Genomic DNA, 27,254 nt, shown 5'->3' with positions numbered 1-27,254 from the left:
TGGCGTGGTAGCCTAGTGGCTAAAGACCTCACTTTGCATGCACCAGGATCCCATATGGGCACTGGTTCGTATCCTGGCTGCTCCCTGCTTGAGACCTGGGAAAGTAGTCGAGTACTAAGGATGGCCCAAAGCCTTGGGACCCTGTACCTGCATGGGAGACCCCGGAGAAGCTCCTGGTTTCTGCCTTCAGATCGGTCCAGCTTCGGCTGTTGTGGCCACTTGGCAAATGGAAGATCTTTCTCTCTGTCTCTCCTCTCTCCGCCTTTCCAATAAAAAGAAATAAACACATCATCTCACCCAAACCAAATTCTTTAATAGAAACATAGCACCTAGGCTGACCCTTATTATTTCAACACATGTTTTCTGAGATGCTCAAAAAGTACATTTTTTAATTTACTAAATATGAGAAACTCCTGTTTAATTGCTGCTTTTGTGTTGAAGAAATAGTTTTTAAATTATTGCTGTGAAATATTTCTAATGATGATTTTTTGTAATAGGCATTGAAAGTAAGACAAGCAGATGTTACCAGAGAGACTGTTCAGAAAAGTGTCTGTGTCCTAAGCAAGCTGGTAAGTAAACTAGTAATTTGTTTGTGTGAATGTTAAGCTTTCATGTCAGATTTTAATCTCAGACATTATTAAAATACACAATTTATGAATGAAAGCAAGAATATGTTAAAATTAGGAGCTAACTATTTATGTTCTTGCATCTTTTTCTTAGCTTTTCAGTAGCTGTACTCTCATTTGTACCTGTTCTCCATACTAGGTAAGGGGCCAGCATTACGGAGTCACAGCTGAGCCACCCCCTGAGATGCGCACATCCCGTATGGGTCCACTCTGCTTCAATTTTGACCCAGCTCCCTGCCAGTACATCTCGGAAAGCAATGGAAGTGGGCCCCCTGCGCTTATGTAGGGGACCCGGAAGTTCTTGGCTTCTGGCTTCAGCTCTGGCTGTTGTGGACATTTAGGGAGTAAACCAGTAGATGGAAGACCTTCCTTTCTGTCTTTTCCTCTCTCTAAATCTGCCTTTCAAATAAATTACACACACACACACACACACACACACACACAAAAACCTAGGTAAGAGGAAGGAGATCTGATAATACTGTAGGCCTTAGCAAGTTTTTGTAAAGACTTATTATTTATTTGAAAGAAAGAGAGGAAGAAAAAGAAAAAGAAATCACCCGTCCACTGGTTTACTCTCCAAATGTCCACAATAGCCAGGGCTACAACCAGAGCTTCTTGGATCTCTCATAAGAGTGCAAGGACCCAAGCACTTGGGCCGTCTTTCGCTGCTTTTCCTTGGCTGTTAACAGGGAGCTGGATCAGAAGTGGAACAGCTGGGATTCAAACCTTTTCCCACTTGGGATCCTGGTGTCACTGTGCCTTCATCCAATACACTACAGTGCTGGCCCCCTCAGTTAAGATTTTGAAGAACAGAAATGTTTTTAAAAATTTACTTCAGAGGCAGAGTTAGAGAGAGGAGAAAAGGAGAGTCTTCCATCTGATATTTGCTCCCTGAATGGTCACAGTGGCCGAGACTGGGGAGGTCAAAACCTGGAGCCTGACACTCCATGTGGGACTTCCACATGGGTAGCCAGCGTCCTGATAGTTGCTTAAGTGCATTACCCAGGAGCCAGAGCAGAAGTGGAACAGCTGAGGTTCAAACTGCATCATGTGGAATGATGGCATCATAGGTAGTGACTTAACCCACCACAACACTGTACAGTTTCTAGAAGGGTGTGCTGTTTTTGTGTGTATACCCATTTGCAGACAAGCAAGCAGGTGTAGAGCAGTTCAGTGCCCGGAGTTTTGGAGCTAGACCAGCCCAGCAAGTGTATTCCCGTACTGTTTTTGTTTTATTTTACCATTATACACAAAAGGGTTTTATTTTGGGAAAATGACCTCTAATTTATGGCAAGTTTTATTTTCAGAAAGAAAATCATAGAACAGTCTTAAAGGCTGGCATGCTAAGCAAGAAATGTTCTTTTTTTTTTAAGATTTATTTATTATTTTTATTACCAAGTCAGATATACAGAGAGGAGGAGAGACAGAGAGGAGGAGAGACAGAGAGGAAGATCTTCCATCCGATGATTCACTCCCCAAGTGACCGCAACGGGCCGGTGCTGTGCTGTTCCGAAGCTGGGAACCAGGAACCTCTTCCGGGTCTCCCACATGGGTGCAGGGTCCCAAAGCTTTGGGCCGTCCTCAACTGCTTTCCCAGGCCACAAACAGGGAGCTGAATGGGAAGTGGAGCTGCCGGGATTAGAACCGGCACCCATATGGGATCCCAGCGCGTTCAAGGTGAGGACTTGAGCCGCTAGGCCATGGCACCGGGCCCAAAATATGTTGTTATTCTCTGTAGGAGTTCCTTCTGTGCACTGTCAGGTACCAGGGCTCTGCTTTTTGGAGTAATTTCAGCCACCAAGTCATCAACAGTAGCATGTTTGAGTCCTTTCTCTTTAATTACCTCTTTATACTGAGCCATCAGTTGATCCTTTGCCACCACATCCAGTTAATTTAGCTCGCAGCTACTCTTGGAGATGTTCTCCAGTTTCTGTCAACTTTTGGTTAACCGCTACTCTCATCTGTGCATCTTTGTTCATCTCTCTAACCACTCTCGTGGAGTACCCAGACTTAGACCTCAGTAGCTCGGGCACCTAAGCAAACAGAAAGCTAGAACGTGCATTTCCCGATCCCATACTGCTAGCTGCTATATTGTCAGTGCTTTAGCCACTTCACACCTGCAACCAGAAAGAACTGTGGCACTGAGGTTTGTTGCTTTTTTTGTCCCTGTTCAAATTTAAAACTTTGGGAGGATTGTGTGTGTGCGCATGTACTTATATGTTTACATAGCAATATATACTCATACACATACTATTGTCAACCTAATGATCATCTATCTTTTTTTTTTCTTTAAGCCTCTCTATGGCTTACTTCAAGCGAAGCTTCAGCTTATTACACATGCGTATTTTGAAGAGAAGGATTTTTCCCAGATTTCCATTCTAAAGGTAACTACCCTTTACAGTGTGTTTGGGTAAAGACTTTAAAGTCCTAAGTCAGGCAAATCTTATTTATAATACTGTGGGATATAATCATTTATTAGCTTAAGAAAAGCGTTCTTTGAGAAGGCATTTGCATTGAAACATTGAAAGAATATGTAGTAAATTTAGCCAAACCTGTATTTTCTATGAAGCAATAGTTGCAAATAAGAAACATAAATGTTTCTCTTAATGGACAATAGTCCTTTTACATTGCTTCTGTAAATTTGCTTATCTTATTAATAAACATCATGATATATTTACATAACAGGTTCTGGTTCCTACCTTGCAATGATATAAGCCAGAAAAAGACATGGTTATTTTGTTGAAATGGATAGTATGTTTTCCTGAAGCCTGCCCTCAATGCATGGACATGTGTCTCTCCTGCATCCTGGGAAGGTTGGAACAGCTAGGTATTCTGCTAGAAAACAAAATAACCTAAGGGCTTTTGTCCTTATAATTTATATCACCACGTAGATGATTCAGACTCTCAAATGTGAAGAAAAGGAGTACTCTGAGTAGCTTCGCACACTTTCTGCCCAGATCTCTTCTGATATTGCTCATTTGTTGAAGAGAAGGAACGAGTGCTGGAAATGGACAAGATTTCAGCAAGATGTTATTTCCAAGTTGAATGCCAATGTTGAGGAAGCAGTATTTTTCTGATATTTCTAATTCACTGCCTAAAATCATACTACAATATTGTAAATGCATCCTGTGTTTTGTAGGAGCTTTATGAGCATATGAATAGTTCCCTGGGAGGAACTTCATTAGAAGGATCCCAAGTGTATCTTGGTAAGAAACTTTTTTACAATTAGAAGAGATAACCTCTTGTTTGGCAAATTGAGTTGCATGTAAAACTTCATGATCAGAATTAAACCTCCATATGGGACCTGAGGCCTTCAGTATTTGCTGTTGTATCTTCCTGAATTATTTTCTTCACCAGGATTCACACTGAGAAGGCTTATCATAACATGCTTGTAGCTGTGTTTACCACTATAATTATACAAGGTAGATTTCTGTTTTTCAAAATAATAACAAAGATTGGTTGGGTTTTTTTGCTTATATTTAGGCTGACCAGTTCAGTTCTCTATCTTATCAGAGAAGGAGAGTAGGAAAGTGAGAGTTTCTCAGTTTTTCCTTATTCTAACATTCTACAAGTTAGAGATTTGGCTTAATTTATACCATCTCCTTTCTTTTTATGATTAATTTTATTTATTTGAAAGGCAGAGTTACAGAGAGGGAGAAGCAGAGGCTGTATCTTTCCCTTCTCCCATACTGTTACTTTGGAGGCACATGGTAAAGAAGACTGAGATTCAGAAACACTAACATAAAGTTCAATGACCAAAAACTATTTAAATGATTGTCACTATAGTATAAACTTGATAATTTCTAAACTTGTGTAATGGTACAGACTAGAGGGCAGTGTTAAGCCAATACTGTCTAAAGCAATAGCCGTTGGCCACATGTAGCATCTACGTTTAGAAGTTAAGTGAACACAGATTAAGTAAAATGCAAATATTTCTCTATTGTATTTGCCATATTTCAAGTATTCAGTAAGTCATATTTGGCTACTGTGTTGGATAGGACATGGTTAGAAAACTGTCATCCTTGCAGGAAATTTTATCAGAAAGTGGTATTTCTGAGCATATATGTGTTTAATGAACTATTATGTAAATATGGTGACACTTCAGAAAACATGAAAAAGCAAAATCAACTGATCAGTATTTTTCATGAGCCTGTTGAAGACCTCTTCAATTTTAGTATTTGCACAGTATTTGCATAGTCTTACTTTCATTTCTATATGTCTCTTTCCTTTGAAAGGAAAGTAAACTTTGAACAAAACAGTAGTTTGTAGTCACAGATTAGCTTTTCTGCTAACATTGTAGGTCTGTCTCCTCGAGATCTTGTCCTTCATTTTCGACACAAGGTATGACAGCTTACTTAACTTGAGAATGTTCTAAAATGGGAAACGTTGTTTTGCGTCTATTTAACTAAGTGATTCATTGTGCTTCATCAAGTGACATGACCCATGTTTTCTTCTTCTAAGACAATATTTGGTCTCCTAATTATACAAAGGTGAGATATTGGTGGCTTGTTGCAGAAATATGTTCAAGTGTATGGATATGTCTTTTTACTTGCCTGCAATGCAAATTTTTTGTGTCTGTCTTCTTTGGGATTTTAGCTATTATGAAATTAGAGCACAAAGAAACATTTTGATCTGGTAGAATTTTTGTTTATTTTCATCTTATTTGAAAGGCAGAAAGAGGGAGATTATCCATACATTGATTGACTCCCCAAATGTCCACCACAGCCAGAGTTGGGTCACACTGTAGCCAGGACGTCAGAACTCCTTCCGGGTCTCACATGAGTGGCAGGAACCTAACTGCTCTGGCCTCATCTGCCCCCCACCAAGTGCCTTAACAGGAAGCTGGATTAGAATAAGAGGAGTTAAGATTCGAATCAAGCACTGTGATGTGGCATGTGCTTATTTCAAGTAACAGCTTACTCACTGAACCAAGCCCTCCGCTTATAGAATAGTAACACATACCCTGATGGAATGTAAGGAAAACAGCTGTATTGATGCAAAGCAGACCCATGATGAGGACACACACACACACTGATCGTTCCTTGAACACTTAGTGAGGACCTGCAATATGATAGTTCTAGACATCCAGAAATCAATGAACGCTTACTGCATTTTTTAAAAGCTTGCAAACATTTTAAGCAGAAGTGACACCAACCCCCTCAAAAAAAAGATCTTTTCACTTAGAGATATGAATGATACTCATGTTTTTATAGCACATAGATAATTAATTTCAGAGTGTAATTTCATAACTTTTCATGTGTTTTTGTAACATTATCATTATTTACTATTGATAAATGCTGTGTGATTTGAGGAGAGGAAAGGTAAATGAATAATAAGGTTGATTTGCTAACTAATAGAGCATTTGTTTTTTCAGGTCTTGATCCTGTTTAAATTAATTCTTCTTGAAAAAAAGGTGAGATTTATAGAGATGAAAGGAAGGATGAGCTATTTAACTTCTGTATTGAACTTAATTAATGGTTAAGTATTAAAAACTTTTGCCTATCAGATTGTGGTGAGCTGAAGCACATTTGCTTTTTCATTACCCTGGAAGTATAAATGTGTAGTCTTTCTGGAAGCGATTTGACATTCATTGATATTTTGAATGGTTTTCGCCACAGGTAAAACCCAATTTGAAGCTCACTTAAGAAATCAAAAAGGAAGTATATTAGTTCACATCAGACATCAGGTTGATTGAGTTGTTTCAGAGTAGAATTAGGTGCTTGGGGTTTCTCTGGTTCCTGGTTTTAGAATCAGTCCATAGTTTATCTTGAACCTGATTTCCTTTATATTTTCGGGAGCTGCCAATAATTATTATCTTATTGACCAGACACAATACCTCTTCCCAAATCTTTTACCCTTCCATTTGTTTGGATTCCTTCACTTTAAATCACCAAGAGACTTTATGTTGAATATCCCTAAAATACTTAGGACCAGAGTGTTTCAAATTTTGAAATACTCATAGAGGCTGCCTGTGCAGTGGTCCTAACCCAAAAATCCAAAAGACTCCTAAGCCTGGCGCTCAAGTATCATATAGTTCTCACATTTCTTTTCAGATTTAGGGCGCTAAGCCTGTGTGTGTGATTTCTCCTGAAATACGACCTGTGGCTTAATTTTTTCACTCATTCACAAATCATTGCTTGCTTGCTTTTGAAATTAATTAGTCACTGTACTTTTAGTGCAATGACTCATGATTCTAATTTGATTTTTTTCCCTCTGTGCTTCTGAAGAATATCAGAACTGCTGAGAACTTGGTGGAATAATACAAGGAACGCCTTTAGAGCTTTAATCTCTTTGTTTTCTATGTATTTATTCATGTGTATTTATTACCTGTTAACATTTAGCCACTTTTACATTATATTGCTTTGGATATATTCATTTTTGTCCTTTTAATCATATTTTGAAGGTAATTTGCAGACATTATGCTACTTTACCTCTAAGGTGTTTTGGAACTTTTTCTTTTTTTCTTCCTTCCTTTCTTTCTTCCTTTTTCTTTTCCTTTTTGTTTTTTTATTTTTTTATTTTTATTTTTTTTTAGATTTATTTTTCTTGGAAAGGCAGGTTTACAGAGAGAGGAGAAGAGACAAAGATCATCTGTCCACTGGTTCCCTCCCCAGATGGCCACAATGGCTGGAGCTGAGCTGATCTGAGGCCAAGAACTAGGAGCCTCCTCCAGGTCTCCCATGCAGATGCAGGGTCCCAAGGCTTTGGGCCGTCCTCCACTGCTTTCCCAGGCCACAAGCAGGGAGCTGGATGGGAAGTAGAGCAGCCAGGACACAAGCCAGAGCACATATGGGATCTTGGGAGTTCAAGGCAAGGATTTAGCCACTACGCCATCACACTGGGCCCAGGATGTTTCTTTCTTTCTTTCTTTCTTTCTTTGTTAAGATTTTTAAATTTTTTTTGGAAAGGCAAATATACAGAGAGGAGGAGAGACAGAGAGGAAGATCTTCCATCCAGTGGTGCACTCCCCAAGCAGCCTCAATGGCTAGAGCTGAGCCAATCCAAAGCCAGGAGACAGGAGCTTCCTCCCGGTCTCCCACACGGGTGCAGGGTCCCAAAGCATTGGGCCGTCTTTGTGTTCCCAGGCCTCAAGCAGGGAGCTGGATGGGAAGCGGGGCCTCCAGGATTAGAACCGGCACCCATATGGGATCTTGGTGCATTCAAGGCGAGGTCTTTAACCACTATGCTGTTGCACTGGGCCCCCAGGATATGTTTTTTTTTTTTTTAAGATTTTTTTTTTTTTTTTTTTTATTATTGGAAAGCCGGATATACAGAGAGGAGGACAGAGAGGAAGATCTTCCATCCGATGATTCACTCCCCAAGTGAGCCGCAACGGGCCGGTGTGCGCCAATCCAATGCCGGGAACCAGGAACCTCTTCCAGGTCTCCCACACGGGTGCAGGGTCCCAAAGCTTCGGGCCGTCCTCGACTGCTTTCCCAGGCCACAAGCAAGGAGCTGGATGGGAAGTGGAGCTGCCGGGATTAGAACCGGCACCCATATGGGATCCCGGGGCGTTCAAGGCGAGGACTTTAGCTGCTAGGCTACGCCGCCGGGCCCAGGATATGTTTCTTAATAAGAACATATTCCAGTGGCTGCCCTGCTGGTATATCAAGCTGGTCCTCAGCATACAACAATGGCATCTTAAATGAGTGCCACTTCGTGTCAGAGCTGGTTCCGATCCAGCTCCCTGCTAATGACCTGGGAAAGCAGCAGAGGATGGCTAAGTGCTTGGGCCTTTGCACGTATGGGGGAGACCTGGAAGAAATTCCCTGGCTCCCAGCTTCAGGCTGGCTTAGCTCTGGACGTAGTGGCCATTTGGGTGACTGGTGGATGAAAAGCCTCTCTGTGTCCTTCTCTCTGTACTCAACTTTGAAGTAAAATTTTTGTTTTTTTAAAAAGTATACTTCCTACATTTTCACATTCAAGAAGTTAATCATTCACAGAATGATATATAGTATGTTTCAAATTTCTCCAGATATCATAATGTCTTTTTTTTTTAAGATTTTTTTTAAAATCTATTCGAAAGAGTTACAGAGACAGAAGGAAAAAGAGAAAGTTTTCCGTGCATTGGTTCGCTCCCCCAGCAGCTACAAGGGCCAGGGCTGGGCCAGGCTGAAGCCAGGAACCAGGAACCTCTAGATCTGCCACATGAGTGTGGGGGTCCAAGGACGTGAACCATCCTCTGCTGCTTTCCGGGGCTGTAAGGATCACAAGGGGAACAGAGGGAACACAAACTGACACCCATAGGGGGTACGGCACCACAGGGGGAAGCTTAGCCTACTGTGCCATGGCAGGTAATCTGCAGGAGGCTGAACGTGAGGCTCTGGGAGATGTTGTCCAGCGGCCTTCCACAAGTAGTTTTACCATCCATTGTTCCTTTTTACCTAAATAATGGTTGGACGCTAAATGTAATTTTCTGTCATTGCTTCAGCATTCCCTGTTATTTTCCTGTAATGAAGAACTTTCCTTGTCCTCTCCTTCCCCTGCCCCCTTTTTGGTATTAGTATTAGCTCCTGGACCTTCTAATGTGATTTTGATTGAATCCATTTCAGGTTCTTTTTTATATTTCTCCAGTGAATAAGCTGGTGGGTGCACTGATGACTGTGTTGTCCCTTTTTCCAGGTAAGATGGCAGCGGTATCTACTTAGTTTTCTTTTTTTTTTAAGATTTATTTTTTTTTTTTTATTACAAAGTCGGATATACAGAGAGGAAGTCGGAGAGACAGAAAGGAAGATCTTCCATCCGATGATTCACTCCCCAAGTGAGCGCAACGGCCGGTGCTGCGCTGATCCGAAGCCGGGAACCTGGAACCTCTTCCGGGTCTCCCACATGGGTGCAGGGTCCCAAAGCTTTGTGCCGTCCTCGACTGCTTTCCCAGGCCACAAGCAGGGAGCTGGATGGGAAGTGGAGCTGCCGGGATTAGAACCGGCACCGATAGGGTATCCCAGGGCATTCAAGGCGAGGACTTTAGCCACTAGGCCACGCCGCCGGGCCCGCAACTTAGTTTTCTTAACTTCAAATGTCAGTAATAGAAGTTTTCAATGATAAACTTGTTAGGGTGAACATTTCCATTTTTCTGGTGTGTTTTCCTTTGGCAGTACGTGTTTCTTTTTGTCTTCTTGATTTTCTGTTAGTTAAAAAAAGTGTGTAAATACAGCTTCTTAAAGTCTTTGTAGGAGAATGTCACCATATATAATAAAATGTATGAGTGCAGCTTGTGTTTTCTCCCACATTGTTATATGCCAGATTGTTCTCCAATCTTGTAGGCATGATTGAACATGGTCTCAGTGACTGTTCTCAGTACAGACCCCGAAAGAGTATGTCAGAAGACGCTGGGCTTCAGGAAAGCAGCCCGCCTGCCGATGATTTTGTTTCTGGGTCCACTTCTAATGTGTCAACTACCAGCTTGGGAACTGTCAAGAAGAGCGTGGGAAGCCACGGGGGAGACACTGCTGCCAAGACTGAAGTACCTTTGTTCCAAGCAGAAGATGCCCGCAGCAAAGGCCCAGCCATCATTGATACCAGTCACTATTTGAAACCTCCATCACGCCCTTCTCCGGAGTCTTCAGAAAGTGACTGGGAGACCTTGGATCCGAGTGTCCTTGAGGACTCCAACTTGACAGAAAGGGAACAGGTGGGAGCAGAGCAGCCAGACCTGCTTCCCAAGGACTCCGTGCCCTCCGACAGCCCTCCAATCACCGTACAGCCTCAGGCTAATACAGGGCAAGTGGTCCTGATTCCAGGGCTCATTTCGGGTTTGGAGGAGGACCAGTACGGCATGCCCCTGGCCATCTTCACAAAGGTAAAGTACCGTGACCTTCACGGAGTCCCTTACAGAGCATAACAAAACCTTTTTAGGGTTCACGTTTACGTGTTAAGCACATTTTCCAAATACATACCAAGTATGTAGTGCATCTGTGGTCATAGTGTGTGACCATAAGGAGGTAATTCAGTGGGTTTGATTAGAAACATTTTTGAAGACCTTGGATATGAGATCAGCAACCAATGTATTGGGTATTTTTGCTGTTGTTGTTGTAAAGATTTATTTATTTATATTACAGAGTCAGATATACAGAGAGGAGGAGAGACAGAAAGGAAGATCTTCCATCCAGTGTTTCACTTCCCAAGTGAGTGCAACAACCAGTGCTGTTCTGATCCGGAGCCAGGAGCAGAAACTTCCTCCAGGTCTCCCACGAGGGTGCAGGGTCCCAAAGCTTTGGGCCGTCCTCAACTGCTTTCCCAGGCCACAAGCAGGGAGCTGGATGGGAAGTGGAGCTGCCGGGATTAGAACCAGTGCCCATATGGGATCCCGGCGTGTTCAAGGCAAGGACTTTAGCCACTAGACCACGCTGCCGGACCCGGCTATTTTTAATTGTTGAAATTTCTCTTTTAAAAAAATGGATTGAGGAAGTCCAATCTTAATTGTATTTAATTAATACCTTAAATATTAATTTTAAAAACTGTTTCTTTTTTTATAAGCTTATTTTAATTGCCCTTCTATGACTTTTTAGTTTTTGTGTGGTTTGATTTTTTTTTTTTTTTTTTTTTTTAAAGCAGAGCAACAGAGAGGCCAAGAGAAAGAGATTTTCTGCTTACTGGTCCACTTCCTTAATGTCTCAGTGGCAGTGGCTGGAACAGGCCAAAGTCAGGAGCCAGGAATTCCATCTCAGTGTCCCATGTACAATAATACCTGTCCCAAAGCTTTAACTTTAAAAGAAAACAGGGAGGGCCCGGCGGCGTGGCCTAGCGGCTAAGGTCCTGGCCTTGAACGCGCCGGGATCCCATTTGGGCGCCGGTTCTAATCCCAGCAGCTCCACTTCCCATCCAGCTCCCTGCTTGTGGCCTGGGAAAGCAGTCAAGGACGGCCCAAAGCCTTGGGACCCTGCACCCACGTGGGAGAGCCATAAGAAGCTTCTGACTCCTGGCTTCAGATCAGCTCAGCTATGGCCACTGAGGCCACCTGGAGAGTGAGCCAACAGACAGAATATCTTTCTCTCTTCTTCTCTCTAAAAATCTGACTTTCCAATAAAATCTTTTTAAAAAATAAGAAATTAAATGCATAACTACAACCAGTGTTGTTTTTACATTAAATAGTTAGTAGCATAATTCCTTGAAGTATTTTTCCATGATTTTTAACAGTAGGACGGTAAAACAAATTGTGTGAAGTGCTTTGCTGTTCTTTAGTGTTTATGAGCATGTCTTTGTGATTTAATTGTTTAAAGATTTATTTATTTTTATTGGAAAAGGCTTTGAGCTGTCCTCGACTGCCTTCCCAGACCACAAGCAGGGAGCTGGATAGGAAACAGGGCTGCCAAGATTAGAACCGGCGCCCATATGGGATCCCAGCATGTTCAAGGCGAGGACTTTAGCTGCTAGGCTACCGTGCCAGGCCCTATGATTTAAAATTTTAATAGCTTTTGACTAAACAGTGTTTTATCAATACACTTAATACTGTATTTCTTAAGTGAAGAAGTCCGACTCATGAATTACTGAAGAGACTTTCGAGTTGAACTAAGAACAAAATAATGAAGATATCCTTTATGTTAAACCAGTATGCATGATTTTACTGTTTCCGGAGAAGCTTAGCTAATCAGTCACTGAGTTGAGTGCAGCAAGCCCTGCAGTTCCCTGGACTGAGCAGAGTCAAGGCCAGCTGCATTAGGGACAGGGCAGGGCAAGAGGGGAGCGTCCCCTCCCGCCTTGGCTTCTGGGCTTACAGAGCAAGGTAGCTGTCCTTTCACTTTGCTAATATTGTCTGTTACTCTTGCGACTCATAGGGCTATCTGTGCTTGCCGTACATGGCATTGCAGCAGCATCATCTTCTCTCTGATGTCACCGTGCGGGGATTTGTTGCTGGAGCTACTAACATCCTTTTTCGACAACAGAAACACCTCAGTGATGCCATTGTGGAAGTACGTTCATGTATGAGTGTGCCCTTGGCCCTGTCGCTCCCTCTGTTCCCTCTTCAGTCTGTGACTGAAGCTGTAGCAACAGCACTGATGATGATAATGCTCGCTGTACGCCAGACGTCTGTCCACTTTATGTCTGTTAACAGGTTTAGTGCTCGTGCCAACCCTGTGAGACAGGTGCTGTTACTATCAGTGCCTGCATTTCTACCTGCAGAACCAAAGAACCGAGATTGAATGAGGTGAATGATATTAAACGGGTAGTTGAGTGAGTGATCTAGGACTCCAACCCAAGCAGTCTGGCCTACTGTGGTCTCATGGTTTATTAAATGTGTTCATTCTTTAGATAACTGAAATCCTTCTAGTCTGTTTAATATGCTTCTGATAGCAAGATGAAGGAATTTATCCAATATATAAGAAATTTAAATCATTTATTAGCTGAAATCATTCTTAAGAGAAACTGCCACTGCACTGGGGTTTTTGTAGTGTCTGACACAGAGCATCAGAATATGCTTTAGGGAAGAGTGGCTATGATAAAAGAGCAGGGTAAGATTTAGAGCTAGATTTTACATAATTACACTTTTGAGGAACAAAAATGTATACATATACACGTACACACACGATCCAGGACAGAAAGCTGTGGGTGAGAAGGCCACGACATTGTTTTGACATCCTTGACAATAGTGTAGCTTTGAAACTGGTTGTTGGGCTTGCCAGTATATATTTTATTACTGTACTTCAAAACTAACCTGTGACATAAATTTCTTTGTATGCAAAATGTTTCATAATAAAAGTAGTCTGAAGTATCTGTACTCAAAGGCAAAAATGTTAAGGAAGTTCACTTGAGCGTGCTCATTTCTAATGGCAAGATAACCATGATTTTTTTAAACCATACCTATATTTCTGTACTTCCCAAAATCTTCATTACTTTTACAATTCAAAGTTATATAGTCATGTATTTTCTAAAACCGAAATGAACCTTTTTTTAGTTTAAAAAAAAAAAACTTTAATTCAACACCGGTTTCTTCCTTAGACTCAGCTGTCAAGAACGCTGGTATACTCCTGTTTTTTACTTCCAAAGCCACCTTCCCTGTAGTTACTCTGAAGTGTGGCGTGGGTGATGTCTGATCTGCATCTGCATGATTGCCCAGCCCCTGACTCGTGCCTGGGTGCCCCCTAGGTAGAAGAAGCTGTGATCCAGATCCATGACCCAGAACTCAGGAAGCTGCTTAACCCGACCACTGCCGACCTCCGGTTCGCAGACTACCTGGTGAGGCACGTCACTGAGAACCGGGATGACGTCTTCCTGGACGGCACGGGCTGGGAGGGAGGTGACGAGTGGATCCGGGCCCAGTTTGCAGTGTACATCCATGCCCTGCTGGCCGCCACGCTGCAGTTAGGTAAGAAGCCAAGCCAAGCACACGGGTCTCTTTCGTGTCGTCATTTTTCATTCTGTTACCCTTTTGGTGGCTTGGGTTGCACAAAAAGTACATACGCAGTGCAGAAAGTCCCCGCTGCTGCCTCATGCGGGAATAACTAATCCTGACTTTTCAAGCACTTTATATCCTTCCAGACATGTCAGTGCATATATTTTAGACCGGTTTTATGGTGTTTTGGATGGTCTTTCTACAAAAACAGATTCCATCATACATGTGAAATTTACCTTTACAATGAAAACATAAACATATTTGAAGTCAGTAAATGCAGTTCTTATGACTTTATGCAGTTGCTTAGTAGTTCATTGTCAGTAAGGGGATATCAGCATTTGGTGGCTGTTTATAAATATTTTGGGGGAGTTTTCAGGATGTATCAAGGGAAATAAAAGAAATAGTAAAAATAGAAGCCATTGAAACTTACTTGCTATTATAAGAGATAGTATCATTCCTACTAAATGGCTGAAGAGGGGCAAGTAAACATAAAGTTACACATGCTGAAACTGTCTTCCTGCAGGAAAAAAAATATATATAAAAACTGAAAGTGGAACTCTGTGATGAGTTCTTGTGCCTGGACATGTGGCAGATCCAGCAGGTTTGTCATTGAGAGTGTTGAGCTTGTCTTCTTCCTCATGTGCTGTCTCTGTTACTGTTTTTCGTTGCAGTGAAATGCGTAGTGCCGTAGTGGCGCTGAGGACGCTCATATTGTGTCAGGTTTTGTTTGTTTTTTTAATCAGTACTACCTCCACCTCCCATGTTAGTTCCTCACCAGGCTTCAGACATGCTTTTCATTTGTAAAGGAAAGGTAACAAACAAGCCTTCATTTATTAACAGGGTACTTGAAATTTTTTATTGCTTCTGCAAATGTCATACTGGAGACATAAAAATTAAATCCTCTAAAACCCAAAATTGTTGAGTTATCTTGAAAGGAAACCGTCTTCCGCCATTCCTGTGGCTCAGGAGTCCAGGAGGCTTTAAGCCCTGCTAATAGAAGCTCCGTTTTTTGGTTGTTGCTGTTTTTTGTTTTCAGCATTTAACATGTGAAGGATCCTGTCCATGCCCTTGACATCTAATAATTCCTTTCATCCTCACAGCAGTTCTGGAGGTAGATTCCTAGTCATTTTCATTTTACAGAAGCAAAGAGGAGGCTTCAAAAGCTTAAAACGGTTTGCCCCACCACCTGGTTTAAGAGGCTGAGCTGGAATTATTATTATTATTATTATTTGTTGTTGTTGTTGTTATTGGAAAGCTGGATATACAGAGAGGAGGAGAGACAGAGAGGAAGATCTTCCATCCAATGTTTCACTCCCCAAGTGAGCCGCAACGGGCCAGTGTGCGCCAATCCAATGCCGGGAACCAGGAACCTCTTCCAGGTCTCCCACGCGGGTGCAAGGTCCCAAAGCTTTGGGCCGTCCTCGACTGCTTTCCCAGGCCACAAGCAAGGAGCTGGATGGGAAGTGGAGCTGCCAGGATTAGAACCGGCGCCCATATGGGATCCCGGGGCGTGCAAGGTGAGGACTTTAGCCGCTAGGTCACGCCGCCGGGCCCGCTGAGCTGTAATTTTAACCCAAACAGTCCAGCTCAGACCCACCACCTTAAAATAACAAGGCCCAGAGAGCTCCCGGTTCCTCAGGCTTCACCTGCATGAGATGTGTATTTCCTTCTCTTCCTTCCTCAGCAGCCAAAGGTGCTTGCAGTCCCCCTTCAGCGCAGACAGCACGCAGTTAGTATGTGAAGCAAGACCCACTGGAGTCCGTTCTCCAGACTTTTCTCTGTTCTTCACAGTGGAAGAGAGATTCCGCATTGAAGCATTCACATTGTCTCGATAAAGCCAGAAACTTTCTACATTAAGTGTGAAAATCTCCCATTATTATCTCAAGTACTTCTGACAGTGAGATATTTAGAAACCCAAGAAAGAAACACTAAATAGACAAAGCCCAAAGAAGAGAAAATAGAACCGATTTATGTGTTCTCAGTTTTTTCATTAAAAAATGACATATAAAAAGATAGAAAGATACCCTACTCACTCCATATGTGCAAAGAGTTGTTTATTCACCTTCAAGTCTATAGTTTTTGTTTAATAAATAATGCTATCTTCATAATGTAAGGAGAACATGGAAATATTTTGGAGTTATAAGGAATCTTGGAAAATATCTGGCTCAACCCTCTTATTTTCCAGTTAGGAAAATGAAGTTCTGAGTGATTAAGTGACTTGCCAAAGGCCACATAGCTTCTTAACAGGATTTCTGGAACTAGATCCAAGTTTCCTGACATCTGGTAGGCTATCTCCCAAAAAACAGTGGGAGGGTGGGGGCTAAAGCCATTCCTTTACCCTTTTTGCTTGTTCGTCTTCCCATCTCTGGATGGCTATGGTCCAGCTCAACTTTTTTCATATATTTACTTGACAGATAATGAAAAGATGCTGTCGGACTATGGGACCACTTTTGTTACAGCGTGGAAGAATACTCATAACTACAGGGTATGGAATAGCAACAAGCATCCAGCACTCGCTGAAATAAATCCAAAGTAAGCACTTCCTCAGAAGACTGACACTTGGGACATAAAATGCTGTGCTAAGTGTGCAAAGAAAAGCATACCCCAACGTTGATATTGCATCTTCAAGAGGCTCCTTAGGGAGGTTACGAAAAAGTTCCCAAAGAGAAGCAGCTTAGAAACTGCTTTCCTGTTCAGGGTCCTCCCGTGGGGAGCACCCAGGAGCACAAGCAGGGATGTTGATTCTCAGATGCTTGCTGTGCTGCAGAGGGAGGGCAGGGCACTCGGTGCTGCTCAGGTGTGCTCGTTCTTCTCTGCCTTTCCCTGGAGCCGGAACTTGCCCTTCAACAGAATGACCAAGCAATATAGAAGCCTAGAAGGAAATATGCTGATGTCAAGCTAAGAGGCTTGCTTTACAACAGGAAGTGTAGAAAAACAATTAAAATTGATACATGAACTCCTCAGTGTATGTTCAAAGTTTTCCCATTAGATTCTGTAATAAAAAAACACAGTGTATATGACACATTGAATAGAACTGAGGGCTTATACACATGAGCATGGAAGATGCTGTGGGCTGGGACCATTCTGAAGTAACACCTGTGTGCGAGTGCCATGGAATAGAGTTGAAGGAGATTGACTGATACAGTGTCTAACCCTCCCTGAAAATTACTTTCTAGGTTAAAATTTTTAATTATTCATTAGAAAGAGCTTCCATCTCCTGGTTCTCTGTGAGATGTCAGGTCCAGCCCTGATTGGATCAGGCCAAAGCCAGGAACCAGACACTCAGTCGAGGTTTCTGGTCTGGGTAGCAGTGACAACTACCTGACGCCATCTGCTGCCTCCCAGGGGCTTGATATCAGAAGCTGAGCCAGGGCTCAAGCCCAGGTACTCCCACCTGGGCGACATGGGTTTCATGCAGCTCAAAAAAATAAAGTAAAATAAAATAAAAGATGTATTTACTTGAAAAGCAGAGATCTTGCTTCCATCTGCTTCACTGCCCACATAGGCAAAGTGGGCAAAGGTGGGGCAAAGCCAGGAGCTTAGAACTCCATTCTGGTTTCCCATGCAGGTGGCAAGGACCCAAGGACTGCCCCAGGAGTCTTAGTAAGGAGCTAGATTGGAGGTAGAGCGACCAGGACTAGCCAACAGTCCAACAAGGGTTGTTGGTGTCCCAGGTGGCAGTTTAACTGGCTATACCACAACACCAACCCTGCAGCCAGGATCTTCACTACTAGGCCAATGCTTTTATAAGATTGATTTATTTATCTATTGCTTTGAAGGGCAGAGGGCCCAGCAGTGTGGCCTAGTAGATAAAACTGCAGTCTGTGGCGTCAGCATCCCCTGAGCCCCAGTTCAAGTCCAGAAGGCTTCCCTGCGCTGAATGTTGGCTGTCTTCCCAGGCCCTGCCTCTGGGAAGCAGCTCCTTAAATGCTTAGTGAAGATGAGTTTTAAAGGATGATAAAATAGTACTTAGGATGATGCGTAAGGAAATTACAGTCACTCAGATTGAAAAGAAAACGAAAGTGCCTGTAGGTAGGGAAACCGTGTGATAGCATATTTTCCACATTTCCCCCAAATAGAAACTAAGCAGCAGCAGTCTTGGAAGGTTATTATGTGTCATTTACAAAGATTCTGCATGCATGGTGATTGTGAAACCATCAGCTGCTAAAGGTCAGGAATGACAGCTGCCTCACCTCACACAGAGCAGGCATGTCGCACTCCTTAAATACAGCCTTCCAGAACCATAGAGAAGGATTTGATCACCTGGCAGCTTTTCAACCCTGAGGTTAAGAACCCAAAGTGTGGAAGAAATGTTACCTTGCTCACTTCAGCCCAGAGAAGTTTTGTTGTCATTTAAAAAAACCACAAACAGTATTTGAAGTAGCTGCAGACTTCCCAGGGACCGCTTCCCCCTGTAGACCTGGACAGAGGGAGCCCGAGGATGCAACAAGGACTGGGATATTTATTGACCCTCTATTTTATAGTGTAACTGTGGTCACACTGCCTGAGATTTTTAATATACTTTTATTTGTACCATGGAAATAGGGAAGTAAGAAAAGGGTACTTTCTTAGAAAGACAAAGGCCTGCATTCTGAGTTACTTTTCTAACAGAGTATACATGGCACTGACCCTCTGCAATCTCTGTGATCGCGAAGTAACAGTTATAAGGTGTTGGGGAGCCAGGTCTGTCTGTGCCTGGAGTGTAACTCAGTGTCTGGCCCTTAGCACTCAGGGGAGCCTTAAAAATGTTGAGGCTTAGGTCACATCGTAGACCGAATAATACACGAAGCATTCCCGCAGCACACCCCATACACACACACACTGTGTTTCTTAAGTGAAGGGACTGGAGCTCAGAGGGCTAAGTGGTTTCTCGGGCATCTCCCAGCTGCCAGCGGAGAGCTTTAACAGAGCACTGCTCCCAGCTCTGTCACCCCCGAGAGGTTTCCTAATAGTATCTTGTGATAATAACTTTTTTACTTATTATTCTTTGTTTCCCAGCCATCCATTTCAAGGCCAGTACTCCGTATCAGACATGAAGTTAAGATTCTCACAGTGAGTACTTAGAGAAAAATACAGGAAGAGTCTTGTCTGAAGTTGTGCCATGTGTCTTCGTTGCTAACTGGGGGTTGTGCTTCTCTGCTTACACACTTGGGCTTCAGTCACTAACCAAGCATGTGCATAGCATGCTCCAGCTCAGTGGTGTGTGTGTGTGTCAGAGCCAAAACAGCGCCATTCCGCAGAGAGTGGTGGGCCCGAGGAACAGGATTAACAAAGTGTGGCTGGAGCGACAGAACAGCCTTATATCCTGGCTGTTTTGTGGTTCATCTGGATGTCCCTTTAGTATGTTTTGACAGCTCACATGCTTGAAAGATGAATAAATTCATTCATAACAAGTAATGAATCGTTGAACTTCTTTTCCTAATAGTTCTAATTTGGGGTGGCTACAGAGCAGGTCAGTGTGTGTTGTATGTGTGCAGGATTTGTTTTTAATTGTATTTAACACTTCTTTCCTTTACTCAGTTCTGTCCAGAACAGTGAACGTGGCAAAAAAATTGGAAATGTCATGGTCTCAACCAGCCGGAATGTTGTACAAACAGGAAAAGCTGTAGGTAAGGCAACCTGTTAGCTGGGAACAGATTGGACTCCTAACATAAGTATTTTGTAGCCTTAACATGTAATTGATAAAAAACAAAGGCATATAGATCTGTAGAGCACATAATTCAAGAGTTTTTAAATTTTTGACTTGTTCATTAAATTGTGACACAAAATATCAAACAAAACTCAACAAATGTTGCCACACCTGACAGAGGGTGACAGAATTTCCTGATAACATCTTTCTGTTTCCTAGGAGTTAGGCTTCTTTGGAGAACTTCTACCCCATTCATCGCACTGTCCATAATTTGTGTAAATAGCAGAATCAGCATTCATTAAGAGCTGCCGCCTTCCAGAGTAGAATCACATAATGAAGAAAATGCACAAAAGCAGTAGTTGACATTTTGAAAAGATCAGCAATATTCACAAAACCTTTATAGGTTAATAAAGATGGCAAATTATTCTATTGGGAGTCAAAGTAGGAATGTCACTATAGATCTCACAGATATTAAAAGGATAATAGAATATGGTAAACAAATAGACTCCTACAAATTTAAAAACATAATTCTTTGACTCAAATTACCAAGAAGTACAAATCTATTATAGGAATTCAAAACCTGGACTGTAGTTCTCCATTCTTCCCATGCCTTTAAAGCATCTGTGGAGGATTCTGCTGTAAATCTAATGAGAAATCTTTGGAAAGTAGTAACCTCACACTTTTCTCTTGCAAACTGCAACATCCACTGTGTTGTGTTGTTCAGAGTTTGACTGTGATGTGTTAGGGTGAGGATCTTTTCTCGTCATGCCTAGTTGGGGTCCTATGGACTTCCTGTATTTGAATGTCTGTATTTTTCTCCAAACTGGGCCAGTTTGCTACTGCTGTGTCACTGAATAGATTTTCTAAGCTGTGTTCTTCCCCCTTCCTTCAGTTGAGTATCAGTGCATTTGACAGATCCCCAACTCTGCATTCCTTTGAGCTGTTTTCTCTTGTTGAGATATTGCAAAAGATCTGTCTTCAAGGTTTGGTTCTTTCTTTTGCTAATCAAGTGTGCTAGTAAGGCTTTCCAGTGTTTTTATTTGTTTTTTAATCTCCCCTACTACTTTCTCCATTTCTGATATTTCTGTCTAGTTTTGGTTTGGATTTAGTTTGGTTTCGTTTGCTATCTCTGTGTGCTGAATTGGCACATTTTTTGTCCTTACTGATGTCATCATTTTATGCCAGTATGTGTCTCTGTTCCTTTGAATAACCTGATAATCATTATTTCTAATTCTTTCTCAGGTGTTTCGTCAGTCTCCCGTCATGGCCTGGTACTAATATGTTTTGTTTCCTTTAGGGTAATGCTACTGCCATGCTTGTTCATATTTGATTTGTGTTCCTTCCTCAACTTTTGCACATTTGGGAAATTTGTTTTTATTGCTTTTAGAAGAAAAAGCTTAGAGACTTTTTCTTGAAGATATACCTACTTTGTCTTTAGTTCCAGTTGGACACCATAAAATATAGTCTCCTTATACTCTCTTTTTTTTGGCCATGGTTGCTGGCAGCAGAAATGGGGATGTGGGTGCCCTGTGGTTCAGTGCAGGTCCCCAGTTGCCTCCAGAGGGAAGTCCCAGAGTCGGGAACTTTTCAGGGGTAGCCCTAACGCTGGGTGGAAGGGGCAAGTACACAGACACTATCTCAGAGAGTGGTCGAATCTGTGAGAGGCACTGTGGCTCAGAGACAACCCACGAAGCAATTCTAGGCCATTCTCCTTGATAGAATTTTAAGGAAGTACATTGCAGTGGTGCCAAGAGCTCACAGTTATCTCTGGTTGACCAGTTATTTACATTTTGCCTCATTTTCTTAGTCACATAAACATATCAAAATAGCACCTACTTCCTGAAATAGGTTGACTGACCCATTCAGAAGCCCAGGGTCTCGCTGCTGTCTGTCTAGCTGGGCTTACACCTTCAACATTCTGTAGGTCTAGGAGAAACGGATAATGGTAGACACATATTTAGAACCAAGAGAACACATGGGAGCTCTACCATGAAGCTTGTTTTGTTGCAAAGTAATGAAATTTGGTGTGTAAGCATTTATTTCCATGCTGTAATATATGTTGACTTATTTTGAACCCGTTTTATTATAAAAACTCCATTTATGCTTATACAATATAAATTGTTGGAACAGTGGGGCATAAGTTCCAAGACCTATCCATAGTGGATGCCTGAAACTATAGTTAATACCAAACCCTATAAATATACTTTTTTTCTATACAAACATTACTATGATGAAGTTCCACTTATAAGTTGGGCATGGTAGGAGATTAACAACTACTACCATTAATAAAATAGCAACTGTAAATACTATAATAAAAATTATGTGGACAAGGTCTCTCAAAAGATCTTCCTTCACTTTGGCCCTTTCCCTGCAGGGGGCGCTATAGGCCATCTCTGGTGTGTCTGAATCACCAACATCCCTACTCTGCCCTGCGGGGCCATCATTAGGTCCAAGAAGGGCTCCTTGAATGTCCACTCTGTGACCCAGGACAGCCAGGCTGACAACGCCACAAGAGCTCAGGCAGTGTGAGTGTGCTGCCTGGAGGGCTGGCTGCTGTCCCGACAGGCAGTGTGAGATTCCGGCGTGCCACTCACAGCACCGGGTCACATTAGACGGGAGGTTACCGATGATCAGCTTGGTAATGAAGACATGAAGAGCAGAATTTACTATTTAAACTTTCCAAATGATGCTGATGAATAGCCAGGATTGCCAACCCTGTGGCAATTTCAAAATGCTTAGAATAGACACCTATGCCAAGAAATTAGACCCATAGACAACATTCCATGGAAAGGAATCATTTTGAAACTGGACATGTCCGTTGCATTTTAGTAACTGTGAATGTATTGGAGTGTCCCAGTGAGTTAACGTTTATTAAACAACATTGATCTTTCATTGTCTCTTAACCAAGTGAAAACGTTTCCCCTTTTCTCTGCCTCCTAGGCCAGTCCGTCGGGGGCGCCTTTTCCAGTGCGAGGACCGCCATGTCTTCGTGGCTTTCGACTTTCACCAGTTCCACCCCACAGAGTCTGACAGAGCCCCCAGACGGAAAGCCCTGAGCAAGGCGGTCAGGCTGCCATTGCTGTCCCAGGTAGAAGTGTTCCCTGTGTGTCTGCTGCTCCCACACTGTGCACTGGCCGCGCGTCCAGAGCAAGGGACCAATATGTCGAGCTGTTTACACGGACAGTTGAGCCCTGTCTGAAACGATGGGATCACAGCCGGAGCAGGAGTGGCTGTCCAGCTTGGGTTGAGATGGACTGCTTTTGTTTCGTTCTGAGCCTGATTAAACACACCTTGAACCTTCTAGTGAATTCGACACCCTGATGTGATACATTTGTTTACTTTAGAAAGGTTTTTACTTATGTGAATTTTATCCTGTTTTGCTGTTTGAATAGCTACACGGTCATTGTAATTTATATTTGCTAAAATTAAGTTATTATTATTTTAATTTCTCTCAAGTTGGCCCTAAAAATGTGCAACCTTTGTTATTTTTGTGAATTAGCTGATTTTGTTGTTTCCACCCACAAAAGTTGCCAACTCATTTCTTCCCAGACATGGGACCGCCAGGGGCAGTGGATGAGGCTGCTCTGTTTCATCTTCCTTATTCTTTCCAAATCTTTAAAAACCAGTGTGGAGGCCTTGAGGAGCGTCGGTGTGCTTGCCTTCCCGTCCTACCCGGGGGTGGGTGTGCAGAGGTGGTGTAGAGCTGGGCCCGTGGGCGTGGGGGCCGCGGGATGAACAGGCCGGGTCAGTCAGCCGTCCTCTCAGCGGTCACTATCCGCTCCAGTCACGTTGCAGTTTCTTACCAGCATTTTTTAACCCTATTTGTGTGTGCCTTCAATTTCTTCTTTTGAACAGTTTCCCATCGGTGTGTCAGATATACAGGGTTGTTTTTTGTTTTTTTGTTTTCACATCTACTCTTCATTGTAGTCTTCAAAAAGTTTTTCAAGGCTTTTGGCCTTCCTACTTCTCAGACTGAAAACACCGCCCTCCCAGCCCACCTGTAATCAGTCCCTGTCCGTATGAAAGAGAATCAAGATGATTTGTAAATATTCCCTCGAGACCCCAGCTTAGCTCACAGCCATCCCGTCAGTCACCTGTGGTGTAGACAAAGTCTGGTTTCACATTAGCCACCTGCTCCTGTGTGCCCTCTACTGACGATTGTACATGGCTGGACCTGACATGTTTGCTATATGCAGCTCCCGTTTGCTTTCCAGGGGCACTTTAGATGGGTATTCTCAGGGAGAATTTAAGGTGAACAGAGTGTCTTTTCTGTCACAAAGGACACTTGGTTAAAAAAAAGTACGTACACATACCCATTGGGAGCCTAATGCTATAAAGTGCTGGGAAAATAAGAGGCCTGATTAAGCGGATACTGGTTGTGCTTGACTGATCACTTGTGAGATGCGTATCTAAGGAGTTAACCCTCATAAGGCATGCGCAGTGGACAGAGCAACAGCCACACACCCCTCGGCTCCCCCAGCCCGGTCCTGACCCACGTCCAGGAAATGCAAAAGCTTACTTTCCTTTGAGCATAACAATCAGATTTCAGTGATGATCAACTGGAGAGTTTAATGAGAGAACTCCATTAATTCAGCGCTGCCAGGAAAGTGAACCTTGGGAAGTCATATTTGCAGAAGAGGAAGTGACACCAGCACACCTCAAACAGTACTGTGAAAATGTGCTGAGCCCACAAAGGAGCCATTCTGACCTCTTGGCTCCTGGTGGCACGTCATTAGCATGATGTGTGTTCGTGGAGCTTCATTTCCTTGCAGCACCCAAAGTACCCACTGCTAGGGAATCAGGCCCTGGTGAGGCGGCGAGATCCTGGTTCGACCTTCAGGTTGTGTGGTTGGCGTAAGCTCCCATCTGTCACTATTCAATATCCGCTCAACCCATACTTTGAAATCCACTGAAATAAAAATAGATGAAATTCACCTTTGCTTTAGTATTTCTTGTCCCCCATTCGGACATATATATTATATGTAGTATATATTTTCATGTGAACTGTCTCTTAAATGTTTCTAGTTCCGAATTATTCAGTGGTCACTTAACTGGGCTTCAGCATAAAATGACTAATTTCAGAAGTTAAAATTTAGGTCCTGGAAAGGGTTGGAAGGCTGTACCTATTCTTTCTGCCCATCCTGGAGTGTGTTGGAGTTTTCAGGGAGGACATGCCATGGTAGGCGGGGTCCCAAAGTGACAGCACTATTGGGGATGGGCAGTCCGGCCCCTTGGCCTGTGGGCCCACACACCTGCTGCTCACATCCCAGGCACCTCAGGTGACCAGCTCTGAAGCAGTCCCCTTCCAGGCAACACTTGCTGAGCTGATGGGTCCCAGGCCAGCTTCCAGGGTGTCATTGCTAATGACGAGGGTGGTGGCAGGGTCAGCAGCCACTCTGGCTGAGGCTTGAGGAAGTGAGGGTGAGCTGGCCTCTTCCGGGGTGTGACAAACACACTCCTGCTGTAGCTGGCTGGTAGTGGCCCTGCTTCCAGCTGGCTGGAGAGAAGTGTTTGAAAGATGCCCTTGTAAACTGTACTTCATCGTAAGCACGGTAAGGACAGTGGCACAGGGAGGGAAGGAAGAGAAAGTGGAAGCTCCCAGTGCTGATCTCCATGGGTAGAATGGCCTGCTCGTAGTATTTGTGTGTGTGTGACCAGCACAAGTAGTCTGACCCCAGATCCCGTGGGAGCACCAGCCCTGAAGGCCTCAGGAACTTCTCTAGCCGAGCCTGCGGAAGCAGACCCCCGGCCAGCCTTGGCTGGCTTCCCAGGAGCTGGGGGAAGCACGTCTCTAAAACGCATTGCCTTTAGAAAGTCGAGGGGGAGGCAGATTGGGACGAGAGAGAGAAGTAACGAGTTGTGGCCTAGCTGAAGTCGAAGTCTGACTGCAGGCGTCCCAGCGCGGCACCTGCTCCGCGGACTGGAGGTTTCAGAAGGCAGTGAGAGCCCAGTGTGTGGGAGGAAGGTCTGTGCCATTCTTCCATCCTGTGCACGTTGTAGCCCAGTGGTCTTTGAGATGAGTCAGGGTGTCCTTCAATGCTGGGAGCGGCAGGTGTCCTGCTCAACCCCTGGACTCCAGAGGGCGGCCTGCTGAGGAGGCAGGGAAGCAACCGCTCCTTGTAGCCTGCCACTGTAACGGGGAGTCAGCTGGGGCTCCGGAAGGCCGTCCCCCTTGCATGCTCTGGGCCCTTGACCAGAGGCGGGGGCTCTTGCACCCAGCCTGTGGCAGCCTTGAAGCATGCCAGGCTGCAGCCCTGATGACTTGAAGAGTGTTGTCATTCCACGTAGCATAATGTGCCACTCATTCCAAGTCTTTGGACCTCCTCATGTGGGAATCCTTCCACTATTTTGAGTATTCCATAAATATTTGTCTAAGACAAAAGGAATGTGGATCCTTTTTTCATATAAATGATTTTGTACACATGCCTTCTTACTTTCCTTATGAAGGAGGGTGAACTAGCTCCCTGGGTGGTAAATCTGAAATTAAAAGCTGTGCATGACTCTAAGGAGTAGAATATATTTTGTAAAATTCTAAGTACGTTTGTATTCCTGTGCTTACCTTTTTACTTACCAATTAAAGATATAGAAGCTATATATTTAAATCATGTAAATGGAACATCACATAGGGTTTTTGTCCAATCTTATTTTCCATCAGCTTAAACACACACGTAGTATGCTGCTCAAATTTTTTTTCTGTGCAATATAAATGTATGAACATTTCAGTCAGGTACTGAGCCAAGAAAGGTAATTGAAGTTTTCAGAAAGCTTCAGTCCTTAGGAAATATTTAGGTATTTTCTTATTAATATTCTGTGGCTGGAAAAACAAGATGAAGATGTAGGTGTTTCAGGGCATAGGTTTCTAAGTTTAGGAAGCATCTAATTCAGTTGATAAAGGCATTTAATGGTTACAAAAATAGTGTGACTATCTGAGATGAAAGGTTTTCCGCAAACCCTTTCTAAGAATGTTTAGCTTAGGTGCGGCACATGTTTTGATCAGAAAAGTAGTCTCCCCTTGCGCTAAATAGTTCTATAATTTGTACTAGTTCGGGTTGTGTCTTTTTTTTTAAGTGTTAAAATTATAAATCACATCTAATCACAATGAATTGTAAAACTCCTATTGTATCTTTATTTTAAGAAGGAAAGAATAAAATTACCCTGCTGGACTTGCGTGCAGTTCTGTCTGATCTGTCCTCAAGGCATGTATATCAACTGTGTAATTTCTGACCCACTTAAAAGTTGGGTGACAGGGGCGGCTTAACCCTGGTGATGGGCCGTCCAGCAGCACACTCGGAGAGGCTGGGCGTGTGGGCTTGCTGGGAGTCTGGGGATGGCGTGGGGGGGGGGGGGTAGTGCAGGGCCCTGAGGGCTCACGTGCAGGTGAGGAATGACTTCTGAGGGACTTCCATCAACACTGTGCTTGCCAAAGGTAAGTGAGAGGGCTGAGACCGAGTGGTTTGGAGGGCGGAACGGGAGGACCTTTAAGGGCCAGACCACAGCACCAGCACACGTGGGAGACCAGAGCTAGGCTACTTAACACTGACCACTGCAAACACCACTGGCAGACACTAAAGTTAGGCTGGGGACCCACCTGGCAGGGCTAAATCAGTTTCCACTGGTGAGAGTCAGACCAGGGGATTGGTAATTAATGTTAGCCTGGGCCATGACA

At 43.3% G+C, this 27,254-nt stretch overlaps 1 protein-coding gene and 1 pseudogene across 3 annotated transcripts in view; one reads left to right on the top strand and one right to left on the bottom strand.

Annotated features, from left to right (window-relative positions):
- Positions 1 to 22,889, top strand: part of AVL9 (AVL9 cell migration associated) — a 40,296-nt gene extending 17,407 nt beyond the window's left edge. The window contains exons 4-16 of one of the 3 annotated variants that reach the window (XM_004582383.4): positions 498 to 569; positions 2,921 to 3,010; positions 3,766 to 3,832; positions 4,927 to 4,967; positions 6,001 to 6,039; positions 9,179 to 9,248; positions 9,893 to 10,428; positions 12,404 to 12,538; positions 13,713 to 13,932; positions 16,374 to 16,491; positions 18,958 to 19,011; positions 19,480 to 19,568; positions 22,529 to 22,889. In XM_004582383.4, the coding sequence (XP_004582440.2) occupies positions 498 to 569; positions 2,921 to 3,010; positions 3,766 to 3,832; positions 4,927 to 4,967; positions 6,001 to 6,039; positions 9,179 to 9,248; positions 9,893 to 10,428; positions 12,404 to 12,538; positions 13,713 to 13,932; positions 16,374 to 16,491; positions 18,958 to 19,011; positions 19,480 to 19,568; positions 22,529 to 22,644 (1,647 nt within the window). In that variant the 3' untranslated portion in view covers positions 22,645 to 22,889. Of the gene's footprint in view, positions 1 to 497; positions 570 to 2,920; positions 3,011 to 3,765; positions 3,833 to 4,926; positions 4,968 to 6,000; positions 6,040 to 9,178; positions 9,249 to 9,892; positions 10,429 to 12,403; positions 12,539 to 13,712; positions 13,933 to 16,144; positions 16,243 to 16,373; positions 16,493 to 18,957; positions 19,012 to 19,479; positions 19,569 to 22,528 lie in introns of those variants that run through there. The other 2 variants (XM_058678259.1, XR_009247291.1) reach the window with 2 other exon arrangements.
- Positions 1,955 to 2,611, bottom strand: LOC101528545 (transcription and mRNA export factor ENY2-like; annotated as a pseudogene).
- Positions 22,890 to 27,254: the final 4,365 nt, after the last annotated feature.

The sequence above is a fragment of the Ochotona princeps genome, chromosome 20 (assembly GCF_030435755.1).
Source record: "Ochotona princeps isolate mOchPri1 chromosome 20, mOchPri1.hap1, whole genome shotgun sequence".
NCBI classification, from domain to species: domain Eukaryota; kingdom Metazoa; phylum Chordata; class Mammalia; order Lagomorpha; family Ochotonidae; genus Ochotona; species Ochotona princeps.
The sequence above is the reverse complement of the archived record's forward strand: the minus strand, read 5'-3'. Positions and strand labels throughout refer to the sequence as shown.